This window comes from Nelumbo lutea, chromosome 3 (genome assembly GCF_056320005.1).
Source record: "Nelumbo lutea isolate HS-2025 chromosome 3, American lotus-T2T, whole genome shotgun sequence".
In the NCBI taxonomy this organism is placed as follows: domain Eukaryota; kingdom Viridiplantae; phylum Streptophyta; class Magnoliopsida; order Proteales; family Nelumbonaceae; genus Nelumbo; species Nelumbo lutea.
In genome coordinates, this window is record NC_142686.1 from 11,956,914 (window position 1) to 11,974,136 (window position 17,223).

General features: G+C 39.2%; 2 protein-coding genes and 1 pseudogene across 2 annotated transcripts; 2 read left to right on the forward strand and 1 right to left on the reverse strand.

The window, feature by feature from the left end:
- Positions 1-3,529: 3,529 nt before the first annotated feature.
- Positions 3,530-6,588, reverse strand: LOC148862965 (metalloendoproteinase 5-MMP-like). The gene is made up of 2 exons (XM_088974701.1): positions 5,053-6,588; positions 3,530-4,538 (listed from the first exon to the last, which is right to left on the reverse strand). Exons 1-2 carry the CDS (start codon positions 6,183-6,185, stop codon positions 4,526-4,528), a joined length of 1,146 nt encoding a protein of 381 aa, XP_088830827.1. The 5' UTR covers positions 6,186-6,588; the 3' UTR covers positions 3,530-4,525.
- LOC148862966 (metalloendoproteinase 2-MMP-like) lies at positions 3,654-4,401 on the forward strand. The gene is made up of 2 exons (XM_088974869.1): positions 3,654-4,178; positions 4,294-4,401. Exons 1-2 carry the CDS (start codon positions 3,654-3,656, stop codon positions 4,399-4,401), a joined length of 633 nt encoding a protein of 210 aa, XP_088830995.1.
- A 9,241-nt stretch (positions 6,589-15,829) lies between the features above and the next one.
- LOC148862967 (uncharacterized) lies at positions 15,830-17,211 on the forward strand (annotated as a pseudogene).
- The last annotated feature ends 12 nt before the right edge of the window (positions 17,212-17,223 follow it).

The following is a 17,223-nucleotide window of genomic DNA, read 5'->3' on the forward strand; positions in this document are numbered from 1 at the left end:
TCGCAATTACTGGTCATTATTCTTCCTTCGTTGTTGCATTTGAATTTCTGTAGCTGCAGTAACATATCATCCATCAACAAATTAAAAGTTATAGTTGTTGGTTTTGATTGGTTGTTAATAAGTAATGATTATATGATCAGATAAAAATGCAAAAATGGAATAAATTTACAACGTACGTAAAGAACAGGTAAACAACAGCCACCATGATCATGGGACCCCGCCACTTGTTGACTCCCTCTCTCGACTGGATGGTATCGTTGTCGCCGTTGATGAAGTAACTTCAGTGTTTGGGTTAAGTTAATTGGAGCCGTACAAAAATTGGATCCCCGGAGTATCATCTCTTGCAAGCTCAACCTTCTTCATTCTTGATGCACGGCAACCGACTCAAGGTATACTACTACGACGACTTCCTCGCATCATCCACGACCCAATTCTTTGCCAATGGTATCTCGTCGACTAACGTCGCTAGGACCCCGTCAAATGGTTCGCCGTCACCGTGATCTCCTCTATCGAACGCGATTTTGATATCCGCCGTCAGGTAAAGCGGGGATTCCATGAAGGTTAGCATTGTCACAGCCAAGCATCGAGCGATGAGCGGGCAAAAACAGCCTTAATGGTATCTGTAACTGGTTGGCAGTTAAGATGGTGTATGTAATGTCGCGTGTGGAAGGGGTCCAAGTGGGGCGGTAAGGCTTGGAAACCGGAAAGAGTACAAATACAAACATATATAAAATAATACAAAATACCGGTTTTCTAGTTTGAAAGGAGTATAAATATAAATATGTAGAGTGTAAAACCTTATTTTTTAATGTATTTATACTATATATGTTTGTATTTATATTTTTTCAAACAATCATTAATATAATACAGTAGTTGCAAAGGGGGACTGGGAGAAGAAAAATGAAAGAGAACGGCGAGTATTGTATTAGGTTATTGCAGTTGCAGAGAGTTGCAAAAGAGAGTGAGGGAGGATAGAAAGAGAACGGCGAGTATTGTATTAGATTATTGCAGTTGCAGAGAGTTGCAGAAGATAGTGAGAGAGGAGAGAAAGAGAAAAGTATGGTTTTTAAAACCGATCCATAGATTGAACCAGTCAGGGGTTTGGTTACTGAGTCGAGCCGTTCATTCTGACAAAAAAAATGGTTAAAACTGTTTGAACAGTTAACTGTCCAGTTCAGTGGTTTGTTGATCAAAATCAATATTTTTTGAAAAAATCTGGTTTTGAGGTGAAACGGAACCGGTCCGGTCCAGTTTTGAAAACTAAGAAGAACAATGAGAATGAAAAACCCTAGGTGAGAAAAGAAAATGTCGGTCAAGTATAATATTTGGTTAGGGCTGGCCGGCTGGGGGTTTGAGAAACAGATTTCCTAGACGTCATTTATGACATTATATAAATAAATATATTATATATCGATTTTTAATTGGATTCTACTTTCACCATCCGAATCATCCGATGTAATATCCACCCATCCGAATCCGAAATTATCAGATCAGATATCGGATCGGGCCGTGGGTTTTCGGGTATTAGGCCTAATTATGGATAATTAAAAAAACGGGTCACCTAAACCTGATCAGTTCGTCTTTTTCATCCACTAGAACAGAATGGATTCCACTCGTTTATAATAATGATCTCCTACACCGACTTAAAATGGGCCATCCAAAGTCAATGCCCTTCACTTTTTGTGTTCTGATTAAAAACGTTGGATCTCAACATCGTCTCTGAAAATTCACATGAAAATGGCCAAAAATAGTTCAATCGCTTGTTAAAAATCCACTGATGAGGTGTTTTTCAATACGCTTTTGAAAATAAAATAATTAACAGATCATCTCTTCTGGACTACCCATCAATTTGTCAAGTCTTGAAGCTTCTGCCCATTTGCATTCTGTGGTCAACCTATCTCCAATTGCACCTAGACAGGAAAAAAAAAAATCATACAAAAACCGATGGAAATCATAAAACTTTATATAGATCCACTTGGACAGTTGGACCCGGCCCATGAGCTATCTTCTTGACCCACCCAAGTCGTGGCACGTCGATGGATCACATTATCTTCAAACCTTAACTCTTTAAAAGTAACTTGAGATTCCTATTAATCAGTACTAAGAGCTAACTCCGAAGCATTATTATTATTATTGCTGCAAAATTCCTAATCATTAATTGAATCAAGATTAATTCTATATGTTACCGTGTTTTTTTATGAGCAGATGCTACAGTGCTTAAATTAGGGTGTGCAATTTGAGTTGGCTCGAGTTAACAGTTTTTACTATTTCAGGTTCGGACATCGGGTTAAGCCCATTAAAATTCTGACAAAATCCCAGACAAAGTTGCACCTCAACTTAAACTATATTGCTGAACTATGGGATTACTGAGACTACGAGATTTTAAACCAATAGAGGTACTATGAAACTCCTGTGATGTTCTGTGTTGTGCGTTAGGTATTATTGAAGTTTAATGAGGAGACATGAAAGCCATTTCCAGCTTAAAATTTTAAGGTATCAGAATTTCAGAAAATAATCATAAACAGCTTTAAATAACTACTAAAGCAATTAAAAGTTACTTCTTCAGTAGAAGCAATTACATTGAAAGATTATTTTGGGGGGTTTAGCTTATTTTCAATTAAAACCTGAAACACCTTGTCATATCAAAAAAAAAAAAAAATGAAAGAAATACCAATTTCTTTTCATCCTTTTTAACATCTTCATATTTTGACTCTTCGATTGTTTCTTTAATATCTGCCTAGCCTTGTCCTATTTGCAATGTAATGTTGAGGTTGAATCGATCTCTTGAGAATTGTTCTAAGGTAGGCATGGAAATGATGGATCAACTTTGCAAGAAGGTATTTTAAAGGAAAAGAGTTGTTTCCTCACCATAACAATGAAACAAGTAGCAGTAGAGACCTCGTACTGGTGATATACTAAAAGTAAATATTGATGGCGTAACTTCTTCCAATAAAGTGATAATTTATAACGATTTAAGAGAAAAGGGTAAGAAAAAGAAAATAGAAAAAGGTCACCGTCATCTACCTTAACGGCCAAAGGGGTATTTGTCGCAAGGTAAAAGCTCAAGGGGGTATCTGTCTAAAAACAATGCAGGGCCTTTGTCACTGATCGTATAGTACAAGGGGTTCTATGTAATCAACACTATTTATTAATTGCCGGTTAATTAGGGCGTTTTGGCATATTTTTCTATAAATTCTAGAGTTACATCTCTCTCTTAAACTTGAGGATTCTCTAACGACACACAATCTGAACCCGGATTTCCTGTTATTTTTATTTTTTTGTGCATTAGCCAATAACTCTGCCACACATGTTCAATCAAGTTTATTATAACGTCTTCTGAACTGTTTTACATTTCGTGGGACACTTGCCACTGGGCGATTGGTTAGTGCATGAATTGCAGTAAAATAAGACACACAATCTCTTTATGGAAATATAGAGGAAATCATATCATAGATTCATAGGCATAGAAAAGGGAACATTCAATTCAAGCAAGAGAAGAGAGGAGAGAGGGCGCAGGCGTAGATCATGGTTATTATGAATAGATTTGGTCTGGAAATCTTTAAATTCTTTCCTAAATAGTAAGCTTAGGTTCATTATATAAACAGACAATTACGCAGAACAGAAACCATACGTGAATGAACCAGATCCTAGTAATGGCAGCTACACAGTCCTCTCTCTTGGCATTCATTCTCCTCCTCGCCCTCCCTCTCTTGTCTCAGTCTCATGGTCATGGCGAAGCCGACAGACCAGAAGCCTTTCAGTTTCTACGTCACTTAGAAGGAAGCCGCAAGGGAGACAGAGTAAAAGGTCTCAACGAAGCCAAACGCTATCTCCATAGATTCGGCTACCTCGACCACCATAACGACGACGACGATTTCGACCATCACTTGGAGTCGGCCATCAAGACGTACCAGCTGTACTACAATCTGAACGAGACGGGGAGCCTGGACGCCGAGACGGTGAAACAAATGATGCTGCCTCGATGCGGGTTTCCCGACACCATAAACGGCGAGACATGGATGGGATCAGGCAAGGAAAAGAACCGTCGTCTTGGTGGACGAAAGACTGCCGTCGGCTTCTCTTCTCATTATGCCTTCTTCAACAACTCCCTGAAGTGGCCACCTTCTAAGATGCATCTCAAATACGCGCTTGATACTAATGTTCCATTTGACGACGTAGTAATGAATCCCCTTTGTTATGTCGCATTCGACAAGTGGGCAGCGATAAGCGATTTCACGTTCGAAAGGACTTACGACCTTTCCAGTGCTGACATCCTAATTTCGTTTTTCAAAGGTGATCATGGCGACGGGCATCCGTTTGACGGACCAGGAGGGGTTCTTGCTCATTCCTTTGCACCCACCGGTGGAAGACTGCATTACGATTTGGAGGAGAACTGGGTAGCCGGTATCAGAGCCGGTTCGTTTGATTTGGAATCTGTGGCGGTGCACGAAATCGGTCACTTGCTTGGGCTTTGGCACACCCCTGTGACCGAAGCTGTAATGTTCGCCTACCTAAAGGATGGTACTCAAAAGGTGAATCTGCACCAAGATGACATAGATGGATTACGAGCTCTTTACGGCATTCATTGATTATCACTTCTACTTCTACGCGTAGAAATTACTAGGATTTTAATCGCAGATAACAGTCGCTTACCGTAATAGCCTAATAGGGAGAGACTAGGATTAATAAAGCTTTATAACACTACTACAGGTTTTGTAGATTCAGAGTGCAATCCGCATTAGTCACTATTCCTCGTTTAATTTATTGAAATTTCTATAGCTGCAGTGCATGATATGATTTAAATCCAATGCTTGAAAATTGTTTGATCATCCTGTCCAATCGTCTACAAAATTCCCAACATTCAACCATGGACGAAAGTTCAGTTGTCGATTTTTTATTGGTTGTTAATAAAGTGGGTGTGGTCGACATTGGAATATCATTGTCGATTAATTTCTTCGTGAGTTATGACCAGAACCAATTTGCACGCAACATGTAAAAGAAAAAAAAATGTCTATCCGCTGTAAGTAAACAATAAAAAAAATCAGTATTTACAACGTGAAGAACAGGGAAAGAACAGCCATCATGATCATGGCACCCCAGCAGTGGCTCAATCCATGGCCCCCTCCACTCGTTGACTCCCTTTCTCGACTGGATGGTATCGTTGTCGCCGTTGATGAAGTAACGTCGGTGTTGGGGTTGGAGCCGTACAAAATTTGGATCCCCTGAATATCATCGCTCGCAAGCTCAACCTTCTTCATCCCCGACGAGATCGTCGGAAACATGATTGCCTCTTCCTGGGAAGAGTGTCCTAATCCGAGCAGATGCCCTATCTCGTGAACGGCAACCGACTCAAGGTCAACCGCCGATGGTATGGGCGACTTCCTCGCATCATCCACAACCCAATTCTCTGCTCCGTCCAAATGGAACCGCCCGTCTGGTGGCGAGAACGCGTGGGCCAACGTCCCTAGGACCCCGTCAAATGGTTCGCTGTCGTTGTGATCTCCTCTAAAGAACGCGATTTTGATATCTGCCGTCAGGTAAAGCGAGGACTCCGTGAAGGATAGCGGTGTCACAGCCGACCACCGAGCGAATGAGTGAGCGAAAACAGCCTTAACGGTATCTGATAACTGGTTAGCAGGCAAGAAGGCGTACGTTAGGTCGCGTTTGGAAGGGGGCCAAGTGGGGCGGTAAGGAAAAAAGGAATAGTGGGCAACTGTGTGGATGCTATGGGGGGACTTGGCAGACTTGCCGGAATTCATCGTACTTGTTCCGTTGATTATGTCTGCAACACCACACCTGGGCCGAACCATCTGCTGTATAGTACTTTCATCGAGGACCCCAGTAGCGTTTAGATTGAAATTCTGTTGGTATTTCTTGAGAGCTGATTCGAAAGCATCATCGAAGTCGTCGGTGAAGTTGGAGGGTGAGTCTGGTATGTAACCGAAGTGCTGGAAGTACTTTTTCAGTCCAGCCAAGCCGTCGACTCGTTCACCGCTGTGACATCCGGAGAATTTCTGGAACGACTGCCAAACCGAGGAGGTAGCGTTTGGAAGGAACGATGGGGGCGCTGTAGACGAGGCGTTTGGAAACAACCACGGGAAGCCGGAGACGGGCGTTGATAGCAGAGACAAAATAATTGATGTTGCGAAGAGAAAATCTTTGGTGTATCTCATTTTCCTCTTCATCTTTCCCTCAGCTTCTCGGGGTGAATGACTGAACCAGGGAAGAAAAGAAGATTGGGTTTGTATGCGAATTTATGTGAAGCGAGGATAATTTATTTTTCATTTTAACAAAATAATAATGGGCTTCGTAGAAATCGCTCGTCAGGTTCAGGAATGAAATTAGAATCATAGAAGCAGCTTAGATTAGTTGAGAAGTCCAAGTCAAGCAATTTGGGTTTTGATGTTGAAATTTACTGTTCCAAGTAGATTTTTTCAAAAAGGAGTGAGTATACGCTCGGAATTATATTTCTGATTTGGAAAAATAATTTTCAGCAACTACAGGAATTTCGGGTCAGTGGGACATCTTTTGTTCCTTGCTGTAGACGATTCAGAGTTCTAAATTGAAGTTTTTTCTTTTCAGGATCAGAAGAAAGTTAAGCTCTCACAATAATAAGAAAAGGGTGAGAAAAGGATTGAATGATTATAAAATGTCAAATTACAGGTTAATGAAAGGAAATGGAGGTCTGATCGAAATGTTAGAATCGCTTACGTTGAAATCCACCGCAGCGCGCCCTTTGGGTGTTCACTGGTATTATCAATTTATTAATGATGCTTGTGTTTTCCCTAATCGTTCCTTTTTACCCAGCAACAACCACCTCTTCTCTCTATTCAAAGCTCCAAGTTCTAACTACTCACTTCTAAGATGTTCAGGGCAATTCCTCATCGGCTCTGTAAATGAATGCTTTTAATCATGGTTTTTAAAAACGAACCGGTCAGGGGTTCGGTTATTGGTTCAAACGGTCTGATCGTTTGATCCCAACAATTGGCCCATTCTGACAAAAAAATAAAAAAATAGAAAATGGTCAAAATCCTTCGAACGGTTCGACTGATTTATCGGCCAGTTCAGCGGTTTATTTACCAAAATCAATGGTTTTGGGGAAAAAAAGCAATGTAAGGGAAAAACGGAACCGATTAGGTGACTGATTCCTGATTTTTTCGATACAACCGTCCGGTCCAATAAGATTTTGAAAACCATGCTTTTAATGTCTTAACTTAATATTTGGAATATTTACTGTAAATTCCATCATAATTGAGATTTTAGTTTTTTTTATTTCTTTTTAACTCAAAAATTGAGTCTCCACCTGCGTAAACATACAGCATGTGGAAAATTGGAACTCTTTCCTTTGATTTTCAGTTGAAATATTATACTCTTCACGGTCAAATGGGGGGTTCAGCTGCTTCTCCGTCCATCATATTCTTAATTGGATTTAGAAGAGTTCATATTATGGTGGCCCCATCATGACGTCTACTTATTGGCTCAAAAAATAAAAATAAAAATAAAAGTAGAGGAAGAGAATGAAGAGATAAGCTTTGTTGTTTGATGACCTAACTTTCTTATTTTTCTTATTATATACTTTTTTTATCAACAGTTTGAAATTTTCAGTTGATTATTATGATGTTAATCTTTTCTTTAGGTGTTACATCAGATTGTAAACCCAACAACTATGAACCAATTAAAAAGAAAAAAATAACAAATGTATACCAATTCCTTGTGTTATTTATTTATTTTTATTTCTCTTTGTTTGAAAGTTTCTAACTTCTAATAATGCATTCCACAAATTAAATAAGGAAATGCGAAGGGAATTATGATCTTGCAATTCCCTTTTGTGTCTTTTTTTGTCGTATTTGATAACTTCATTGATTTTCCCGTACTTTTCTTGGACCACATTATCCTTGGTTTTGATTTAATTTAGCATGTATTTAACACAATAGAGCGTTCTCTTGTTGCAAACTATCGTTGGAAAAGGGTTTGGAGAAGGATAACCTTACAAGGGTGAGATTTGGGCACAACCCATTTTTGATAGGGGCACACCACTAATTGCTAATTAGATATTTTAATAGATGAAAAGTATCTATGTATTTTAATTTGGGGATGGGATGTGTCCAAAATATGATGGGATGTTAAAGAAAATATCTCTCACTCTCTCTCTACCCTATCACCACCAATCAAGTCGCTGTATTCCTAACAAAGGGATGGGGTTACATTGAACAGTTGAAGGCTGAGAACCAGAAATGAAGCGTAAAAAGTAAACGATGAAAGATGTAATCACTTTTTTTCTGAAGAAAATATCCCCTTTTCTGCTCTCTATTTTTTGTCACAAAATACGTGTGCTTCTCCTTTCTAGAATTTGTTTATGCTGGTATCTTGAATTATTCCAAGTTTAATTGAAATTACAATTTCTACTGGCCTCCACCACTTAACCAATAGACCCCGCCTCACAAAGCCACAGTTTATGAAGAACAACCGAACCACCATGATTTATATTAGGGCTGTCAATGGACCGGATAGTGTTCCAATCTGATCCGGTCCACTATAAGTCAATTATAGATGGATCATGTCCAATCCAAATACTGGACTGGTCCAATTCATTGTTTGGACCGATCAGACTGTTTAAATTGGTTTTAATTTAGACTGGGTCCAACCTGGACTTGATTCATTGACACCCATACTCTTTATCTTATGTCAATAGATCAAACATTAGTTCAATCCGATCCGGTCCAATATAAATCCATTACAATGGACCAGGTTCAATCCAATTCAATAAATATTTTGGACCATCAAATCCGGATTGGTCCAATTCAATATATCTTAATGTCTTATATATTGGTCCATCCATTCTGTTCAAATTGATTTTGATTTGAAAGGATCCATCCCAAATTTGGTCCTTTGACACCCCTAATTTATAAAACGGCAAACAATAACTGCCAACTTTTCATGACCAAAATGCAATGTCTTGTTCTGAATATTTGAACCAAAATATTATGTTCGATCCTAAAATAAAATGCCCCTTTAATTCTTTTAGGTAGATTAGGGCATTAGAATTTTCTGCACAATTAATGGAAAGATGCATATAAGTTTCTTTAGCTATCAGAAAGACTTGTTTGATATATGTCATATATACATTCCCAGCTTCCTTTTCTACAAAGAAGGGTCCCCAGCTTCTAAAAACCATAATGTTTCAATCATGGTTTAAAAAAGACTGCTACATCACATAGAACACTCAAGTATTTAGTGAGGCCAGAGTGTTAATGAGTTTGGCTTGGGTTGGCCCAACAGAATATGCAATTCCCTAACATTCACCTTTTTTCTACTCTACAAATCAAAGTAGGTTTGCATCTGGTGGACCCAGTTTTTTTCACCCTTGCTATATATGGGACCGATTCCTTTATATGCCCAATGCTTGATAGCTGACCCTATACATAAATAACAGAGTACGTGGTTGTGGTTACCCTAAAACCATTTAAATTCTACTCTATGTTGTTGAATAAGTGAGTTAATACATAGTTTAAATCTACAGCATCAAAAACCCATTAACCTAGCTATCATCATTTCAAACTTATAGTAAATCACATCTTAATTATAGAGATATCTTGAGGATCTTCTCAATTTAAAATGCAACAATATACATCGGCATGTGGTAGTGGTAGTGCTTGAATGGTAATAGGAAGCTAGTGTGGCCTTGAATGCAGAATTATCATACGAAAGACTTTTTAGAGCCTGACCTTATATAACTTGAGCTTTTAAAGGGTTTGGCCCTGGGCTATACAACTCGGGCCATACCCTAAAGTTGGATTGTCCTTAGGAAGCCAGAATGCAATGGATCCTGGCCTAAGCCCAATATATCCTTTCCGACCCAGCAGGCCTGACCTAACCCAAACCTGAGCCCAATCCGAACTGACTAGGGTTGGGTCAAGGTCAAACCTGAAGTTTACATCTTAGGGTTGGGCCTGGGTTGAACCTCAACTCGACCCAAGCCGCCCAGGTTGCATAAAATTAAAGAAAGAAAAAGAAAATCCAATTTTAACTTCCTAAATTCTTATCTATTTATCAAAAGAACATTCAAGTTCTGAACCAGAAAAGTGGGTGGATGTGGGAATGCGTCAAAGTTCATAAAGAAAAAGAAAATCGGAAAATCAAGGACCCGGTCAATCCTTGCCACAGTTGTAGTATGAAGTGTACACCGAAGTCTAGAAGCTGGAGATTTTCAATGGCTTGGTTAAGTTGGGTCCAATTGTTTTTTTTTTTTTTTGTGAGAATAAACTGCAATGCATTAATCAACCAAAAACATCACAAACAAACAAGTCCTCCACAAACGCTGGAGGCTCATGCCAGATACAAGGATTAACGAAACGACAAGAAGCCCTAACTAAGCTATGGGCCACGGTGTTAGAATTGCCTTTTGACACAAGCCACCGAAAAGTTTACACCTTGCTTTAACAATGAGGAACACTCATGAACGAGGGAACCAAATTTGGACAGGTCTGAAGCTGAAGCACAAAGGGCTTTCCATACTATTGGATATCAGTTTCAAATACCACATTCTGGATATCCATGCTGGTCACCCATTTAATTGCTGCTATAAGGGCCATTACTTCCCCTTCTTTCGAAACGAATAGACCAGGAACTGTGGACGTGTAACATTTCACGAAAGCACCAAGCTCATCACGTATAACTATCCCAAACCCAATGAGGTTACTGCTCGTGAAAGAGGCAGCATCAACATTACACTTGAAGGAACCAGGAGGGGGAGCACGCCAATTACCGTCACCTTGGTGGTTAAGATTAATAACCATGCCCAACCGCTTTTGTATTTGAGCTTGCTTCCAATCATGGAGAAGCTGCAAACTCCTAGTAACAACATGATCAGACAGCTTAAAATTAATTATCCATAGCTTGGAGTTACGTTGAGACCAGATGCTCCACAAAACCATGCAAGCACGTCCAGACTTGTTATAATCAGTTTCTGTTAAAAACTCAAGAAGACATCAGCAAAAGTGGCGTGATTCGGCACATTTACGCTGATGCCAACCTTAGACCAACAAGCTTGAGCATACGGACATGATAACAAGACATGGCTCAAACTTTCAACGTTAGTATTACAGAGATGACAGGAAATATCTAACTGGATCCACGCCTGTCAAGCTGGTCTTTACAGGGCAAACACTCTCTACAAACCCACCAAACAAAGCTCTTCACCTTAGGTTGAATAGAAAGCTTCCACATCTTATCCCATCCACCCGAAATAACAGCTTGAGAGATAGTGGTATTAAGATCCCTTGCAACCCTATATCTTGACTTTACTGAATATACCCCATTTGGTGAGAAATGCCAAATTAGCCGGTCCTCTTGACTAGCATAAGACAAGGGAATATTCAAAATTGCATTAGCATCCCTTGGGCCGAAAAGATCATGAATCATTTCGACATCCCTTTTCTTGTGGCCTAGAATCCATAGGTCCGAAACCATGGATCATCCCACACACGGATATGCTTCCCATTCCAAATTTTCCACCTACAACCCTTCTCCAAAACTATGTGAGAATGCCAAATGCTTTTTCAAGTATAACTTGGATTATGTCCACATTGGACTGCTAGAAAATCCCCCCGGGGAAGTATATAGCCTTGAAAGCACGATAAACAAGAGCATTTGAGTTGGAAAATATATTCCAACCTTGCTTCGCAAGCATTGCTAAGTTGAAAGCTTGCATATCTCTAAACCCCATACCACCCTCTTCCTTCCTTACACAAAGCTTCTCTCATCTAAGCCATTTAATGCCCCTGCCATTAGAGTTGGAATTACCCCACCAAAATGAGTTCATCATTCTCTCCAACTCTTTGCTAAGAGAAACATGAATCATAAAGGTACTCATGTAGTAGGAGGGGACAACTTGAGCCACAGATTTAATTAAAATCTCCTTACCCACACGAGACAAAAGCTTACTCTTCCAACCCTGCAATCTCTGCCATAGACGATCCCTGATAAATCTGAAGACATCCTTCTTCTTCCTACCACACGAGACAAAAGCTTACTCTTCCAACCCTGCAATCTCTACCATAGACGATCCCTGATAAATCTGAAGACATCATTCTTCTTCCTACCTATCAGAGAAGGCAAGCTTAAGTACCTCCCTGTGTTAATAGGATTAACAACCCCCAACACGCTAGTCACTCTAGCCTTCACATCTTGAGGCACGTTTGAGCTAAAAAACACACCCGACTTCTGAAAACTGATTGCTTGCCCCGATGCTTCTTCAAAGACTTTTAGGATATTCTTCATGGCATTGCATTCCCTTTCCTCTGCCTTGAAGAAGAAAAAACTATTATATGCAAACAAAATGTGAGAAACACTAGGCACACCCCGACAAATACGACAACCAGAAATCAGACATTCTTTTTCAATTGTATATATCAAAGCAGATAAGCCTTCAGCACATAAAATAAATAAATTAGGGGAATGTAGGTCACCTTGGCAAAGACCTCTACCAAGAATAATAGGCCCAACCTCCATGCCATTGAAACTATAGTGACACAAAGCATGATCAACCTAATCCATTTATCAGAAAAACCCAATTTCTGCATCATAAGCTTGAGAAACTACCAGTCCACCCGATCATAAGCCTTGCTAATGTCTATTTTGAGAGCAACCTCGCCCACCTTACCCTTTCACTTCCTCCTAATAAAATGAATAAGCTCAAAAGCTACCAAGACATTATCAGTGATAGCTCTCCCAGACACAAAAGCAGATTGAGCATTCGAAATAATGTTAGGAAGAAGAAACTTAAGGCGATTATCAAGCACTTTTGAGACGATCTTGTACAGCACATTACAAAGAGAAATATGTTTCAAATCTTTCATAGTTTTCGGGGACTCACACTTCGGAATAAGCACTATAGTAGTGTCATTTAGTGAAGCTAGAAACTCTTCTCTGGAAAGCCAAGACACAACAGGTTGAAAAATATTTTTTCCAATTAAGGGCCATAATTTATGATAGAAAGTTGGATGCATTTGGAAAATAACTTCCTTAAACTCCTCAAAAGAAAATGGAGATAGCAACTTCTCATTGCCTGAGACTGAAACTTTACAATCAACAAAATTGAAACCATCAATAGCATGACTAGAAGACAAGGAAAACAACTTACGAAAATAATCCTGGACCACTTGACAAAGACTACTTGGATCATCATGCCAATTACCCTCATCATCCATCAATCTTGAAATTCTATTGGTCCTTTTCCTCGTGGATGCTGCCGCGTGAAAATATTTAGTATTGGCATCACCATCACGAAGCCAAAAACTCTTGCTACACTGACGCCAATAATTTTCCTCCTGCCCTAAAAGCTTTAAAAGTTCAATTTTCTTTTCTTTAACAGTCTCAATATCTAAAGGAATATTGTTGTCCCTGAGCCTCTCAATAAACTGCTTTACATTGAGCAATATCCCTGGTGAATTTCTGATTCAGACCCGAACCCCATTTAGCAAGAGCTTTTCCACATTGATCCAAACGAGAAGAAACATCGCCCATCATCGACAAACTCCATGCATCCTCCACCGTTTTATTCAAACCTGGCTCTCGTAACCACCCATTTTCAAAGCGAAAGCGCAAATGATGATGAACACGAGAAACACTCACTGTTTTTAATAGGATTGGATTATGGTCTGAAATAGGAGCAACCAAATTTTGAAGCTTTGCATCTGAAAAGAATCCCAACCACTCTCCTGAAGCAAAAGACCTATCAGTTCTTTCCTGGACCCATGCTTCAGTCCCTCTACCTCTCTCCCATGTGTAGCAAGAGCCAATAATAGAAATCTCGTGAAGGTGACAATCTGAAATAGTCTCACATAACCAAGCCAGAATCCAGTTAGGATGATCCAATCTGCCCCGCTTATCCTTAGGAGAAAGCATGTCATTAAAGTCTCCAATGCAGCACCATGGCAACCTAGAAGAAGCACAGATAGCACGAAGAAGATTCCATGAGTCCCTCTTACGACTTCTATCCGGATAACCATAAAAGCCTATTAATCTCCGAGGACCCTTCTCATCATCACATACCTGCACATTAATATGATTATTCGAATAATCTAACAGAGAGCACATATTAGGAGCTTTCCAAAGAAAAGCAATACCACCACCCCTCCCTTCCCTATCCACCGCAAAAGCACCAACAAAGCCAATATGAATTCGAATTTCTTCAATTTTATTGACATGAACAAGAGTTTCAATTAACAATATAACATCTGACTTACGGGAACGAGAATGGATAAGTTCTCTAAGAGCACGAACTGCACGAGGATTGCCAAGTCCTCGGTAGTTCTAGCTTAAACATATCATGGTTCTCGGCAGGCCTGAGAACCAGGTCCTGCCGTTAAAAAATAACCAACTAGAATATCATCCTCACTATGTAACTGAACACTACTGTTCCCAACTTCACCATTTTTGTCTTCACTGTCCACGACCATATGGTCCGTTTTTAGTTCTGAATTTGAAGTCTCCATTGCTCTTCACGGTCCAGGCCCATATCACTTTCTTTATCTGATTGCACGTGCTCCTTACCAGCTTCATGATCTTTCTGACTAATTATAGATGCACGCAGACACGTTGCCAAAGTCTTTGGCATATTGCTTCTTTTATTGGAGCTTCCAAATTCAACAGTGTAAGCCTTTCCATAACCGTTATTCATATTAGCCATGCACGATCCCGTATTTTCCACCCTAACCTCATGCCACTTACCATCCTCACCCTGTATTCCCGTATCATTATCCCGTAACCACCGTTCCCCACCATGCATGGTGGTTCGTCTGTCACAAAATCGATCTGTATGCCCCAATAAACCACAAATGAAACAAAAGTGGCTCAGCCTTTCATACTTAAATTTCACCAACGACTATTCTCCACCCATCCTTCCCGTATCATTATATACTTAGGCTTGTTGTTATTATATCTACTTTTATTTGTGTTTTATGCTTTTTTATGGCTATAATGTTTCTACCGGTTTTACTAATAGATAACAAACCCAGAGGAGAACGCAAACTTTGAATTAGCATTTAATAATCATTAATCAACAAACCCCCAAATAAAAATAACTAAAGAGCTCATCAGGATAAAGAAAGAATATGAAAGAAAAATTTTGAACCTAAGATCCTTTATGCATCTAAAGTGAAAATGATAGCTTCCAAAACTTATTCATGACAGTTCAGGTGAGTGGTTTAAATTCAAAGCCCCTGCCTTCACAGCTATTTTTATGTCCCTTTCAGCACCCAAATTCTAGTGATAACATTCAGCCTGATACCTCAACTCAACAATCAGTAGTGAGCATTAACAAAACCATGGCTGGCAACTTATTTGTTACAATGAGATTGAGTAGTTCCATTGAATTAGAACAATGTTTATAAAGATTGCACTCCAGAAACTGTTAAAATGATAATAAACCATCTGATAAACAAAAACAAAAGGTAAAGACTTTTCTTTTTTCTGGTTTGGCATTTCTCTATCACAACTAATGTTATTTGCAAATTTTGTTGTGCACAGAAATATTCTTTTAGTTCTGAGGTCAACTCAACCGAACTTAATTAGAGCCTCATATTGTATTATATAGGATCTGATAGTGGATTTTACTCTAACATTACAACTAAGTGCAGATCTATTTCTTTCTTAGATCAGGTCATTTAGTATCTTTCATAACTTCAACCTGCTATCTTATTTTTCCCTCAATCTTGTTATTTAGAGCATTGATTTGCTCCAGGACCCAGACCATTCTTCTCTTTTTTCCCTTAATCACTTACACGATTATGCTTGTACATGTAAATAAAAAATATGCATAAGTTTTTTGATGAATGTACCTTCTTTTGAAATTTTTGATGAGCTCATTGAATCTCCTGCACCCCTTCTTAGAGAATCTATGAGATATATTGTGCAGTTTTCTCTGGAGGTCTACTCAACTCAGGGGGATGAGGATGATGACCTTGCATATGATAGAGATACTTAAGAGGTTCTTGACAAAATGGCTTTGAATCTTTCCAAGCATGTTTTCCCTCTTGTTTTTGAGTTTTCTTCATTAAGCATCGAGATCACTAACCCAAAATATCGGGAAGCTTCAGTGACAACATTAGGTGTCATATCAAAAAGATGTTTTGAGTTGATGAAAGATAAGTTATTGGAACCCATTCTTCATACTGTCTTAGGAGCATTGAAGGATCAAGAGCAAATGGTAAGAGGGGCTACATCGATTGCATTGAGTCAATTTGCAGAGCATTTGCAGCTTGAGATTATTTCTCACTGTGAAAGTGTACTTCCTTGCATTTTAAATGCCATTGAAGATGCACCTGATGAGGTAGAGGTAAATATAGGTAAAAAATCTTGATTATGTATAGTTAAGATTCCCATTTGATGAACAAATGATTTTCCTTGCAGTCTGCTGTTGGTTCTATAGCAGTTGCTGCAGAACATGCTTTCATTCCATTTGCTGAGAGGGTTCTTGATGTGATGAAAGTTTTCATGGTGCTTACTAAAGATGGGGACCTTCACGAGCCAGGGCAACTGAACTAGTTGGCATTGTTGCAATGGCTGTTGGAAGAACAGGGGTGGAACCTATATTACCTCCTTTGATTGAAGCAACAATTTCTGTAATTCACATCTAAAGCATCTTCACTTGGTAAGCAGGCATTTATTTTCTCCAATGGATGATTTATAGGTAATTTTCAAGGATTTGGATTGGAGTCAAGTGAACTTAGACAATACACGCATGGGTTTTTTAGCAATGTTGCTGAGATTGTGGATGATGGCTTTGTGCAGGTATAACTGCCGTGTCAAATTAAATTTTAATGCCAATTTCTATGAACTCGGTTCACTAATCATGAATGTCTTATAAGTAACAAAGTTCTGTTTTGGTAAACAGTACCTTCAACATAATGTGCCTCTTGCATTTTCTTTGTGCAATCTTGATAATGGTTTTGCAGTAGACATTGATGATTTTGATGGTGATGAACGTGCTAAAGGATTTGGTGGAGTTTCTTCTGATGACGATGCTCATGATGAACCAAGATTGCGCAACATTAGCATAAGAACAGGGGTCTTGGATGAAAAGGTAGCAACAACTCATGCCTTGGACTGTTTGCATTGCATACAGTTGTGCAATGGACTTCAAAAGTAATTGAACTAGCAAGGCTTTCATATTGTCGGCTATGGACGCACAACCTGTATCAGGAATTTTAGAGAACTTGTAAA

What these genes read in the sequence shown, in the direction of transcription:
- LOC148862966 (XM_088974869.1), top strand. Translation starts at nt 3,654, where the DNA reads ATGGCAGCTACACAGTCCTCTCTCTTGGCATTCATTCTCCTCCTCGCC. An exon ending in ATGTTCCATTTGACGACGTA is followed by an intron (nt 4,179 to 4,293) that starts GTAATGAATCCC and finishes CGTTTTTCAAAG; the next exon opens with GTGATCATGGCGACGGGCAT.
- LOC148862965 (XM_088974701.1), bottom strand. Translation starts at nt 6,185, where the DNA reads ATGAAGAGGAAAATGAGATACACCAAAGATTTTCTCTTCGCAACATCA.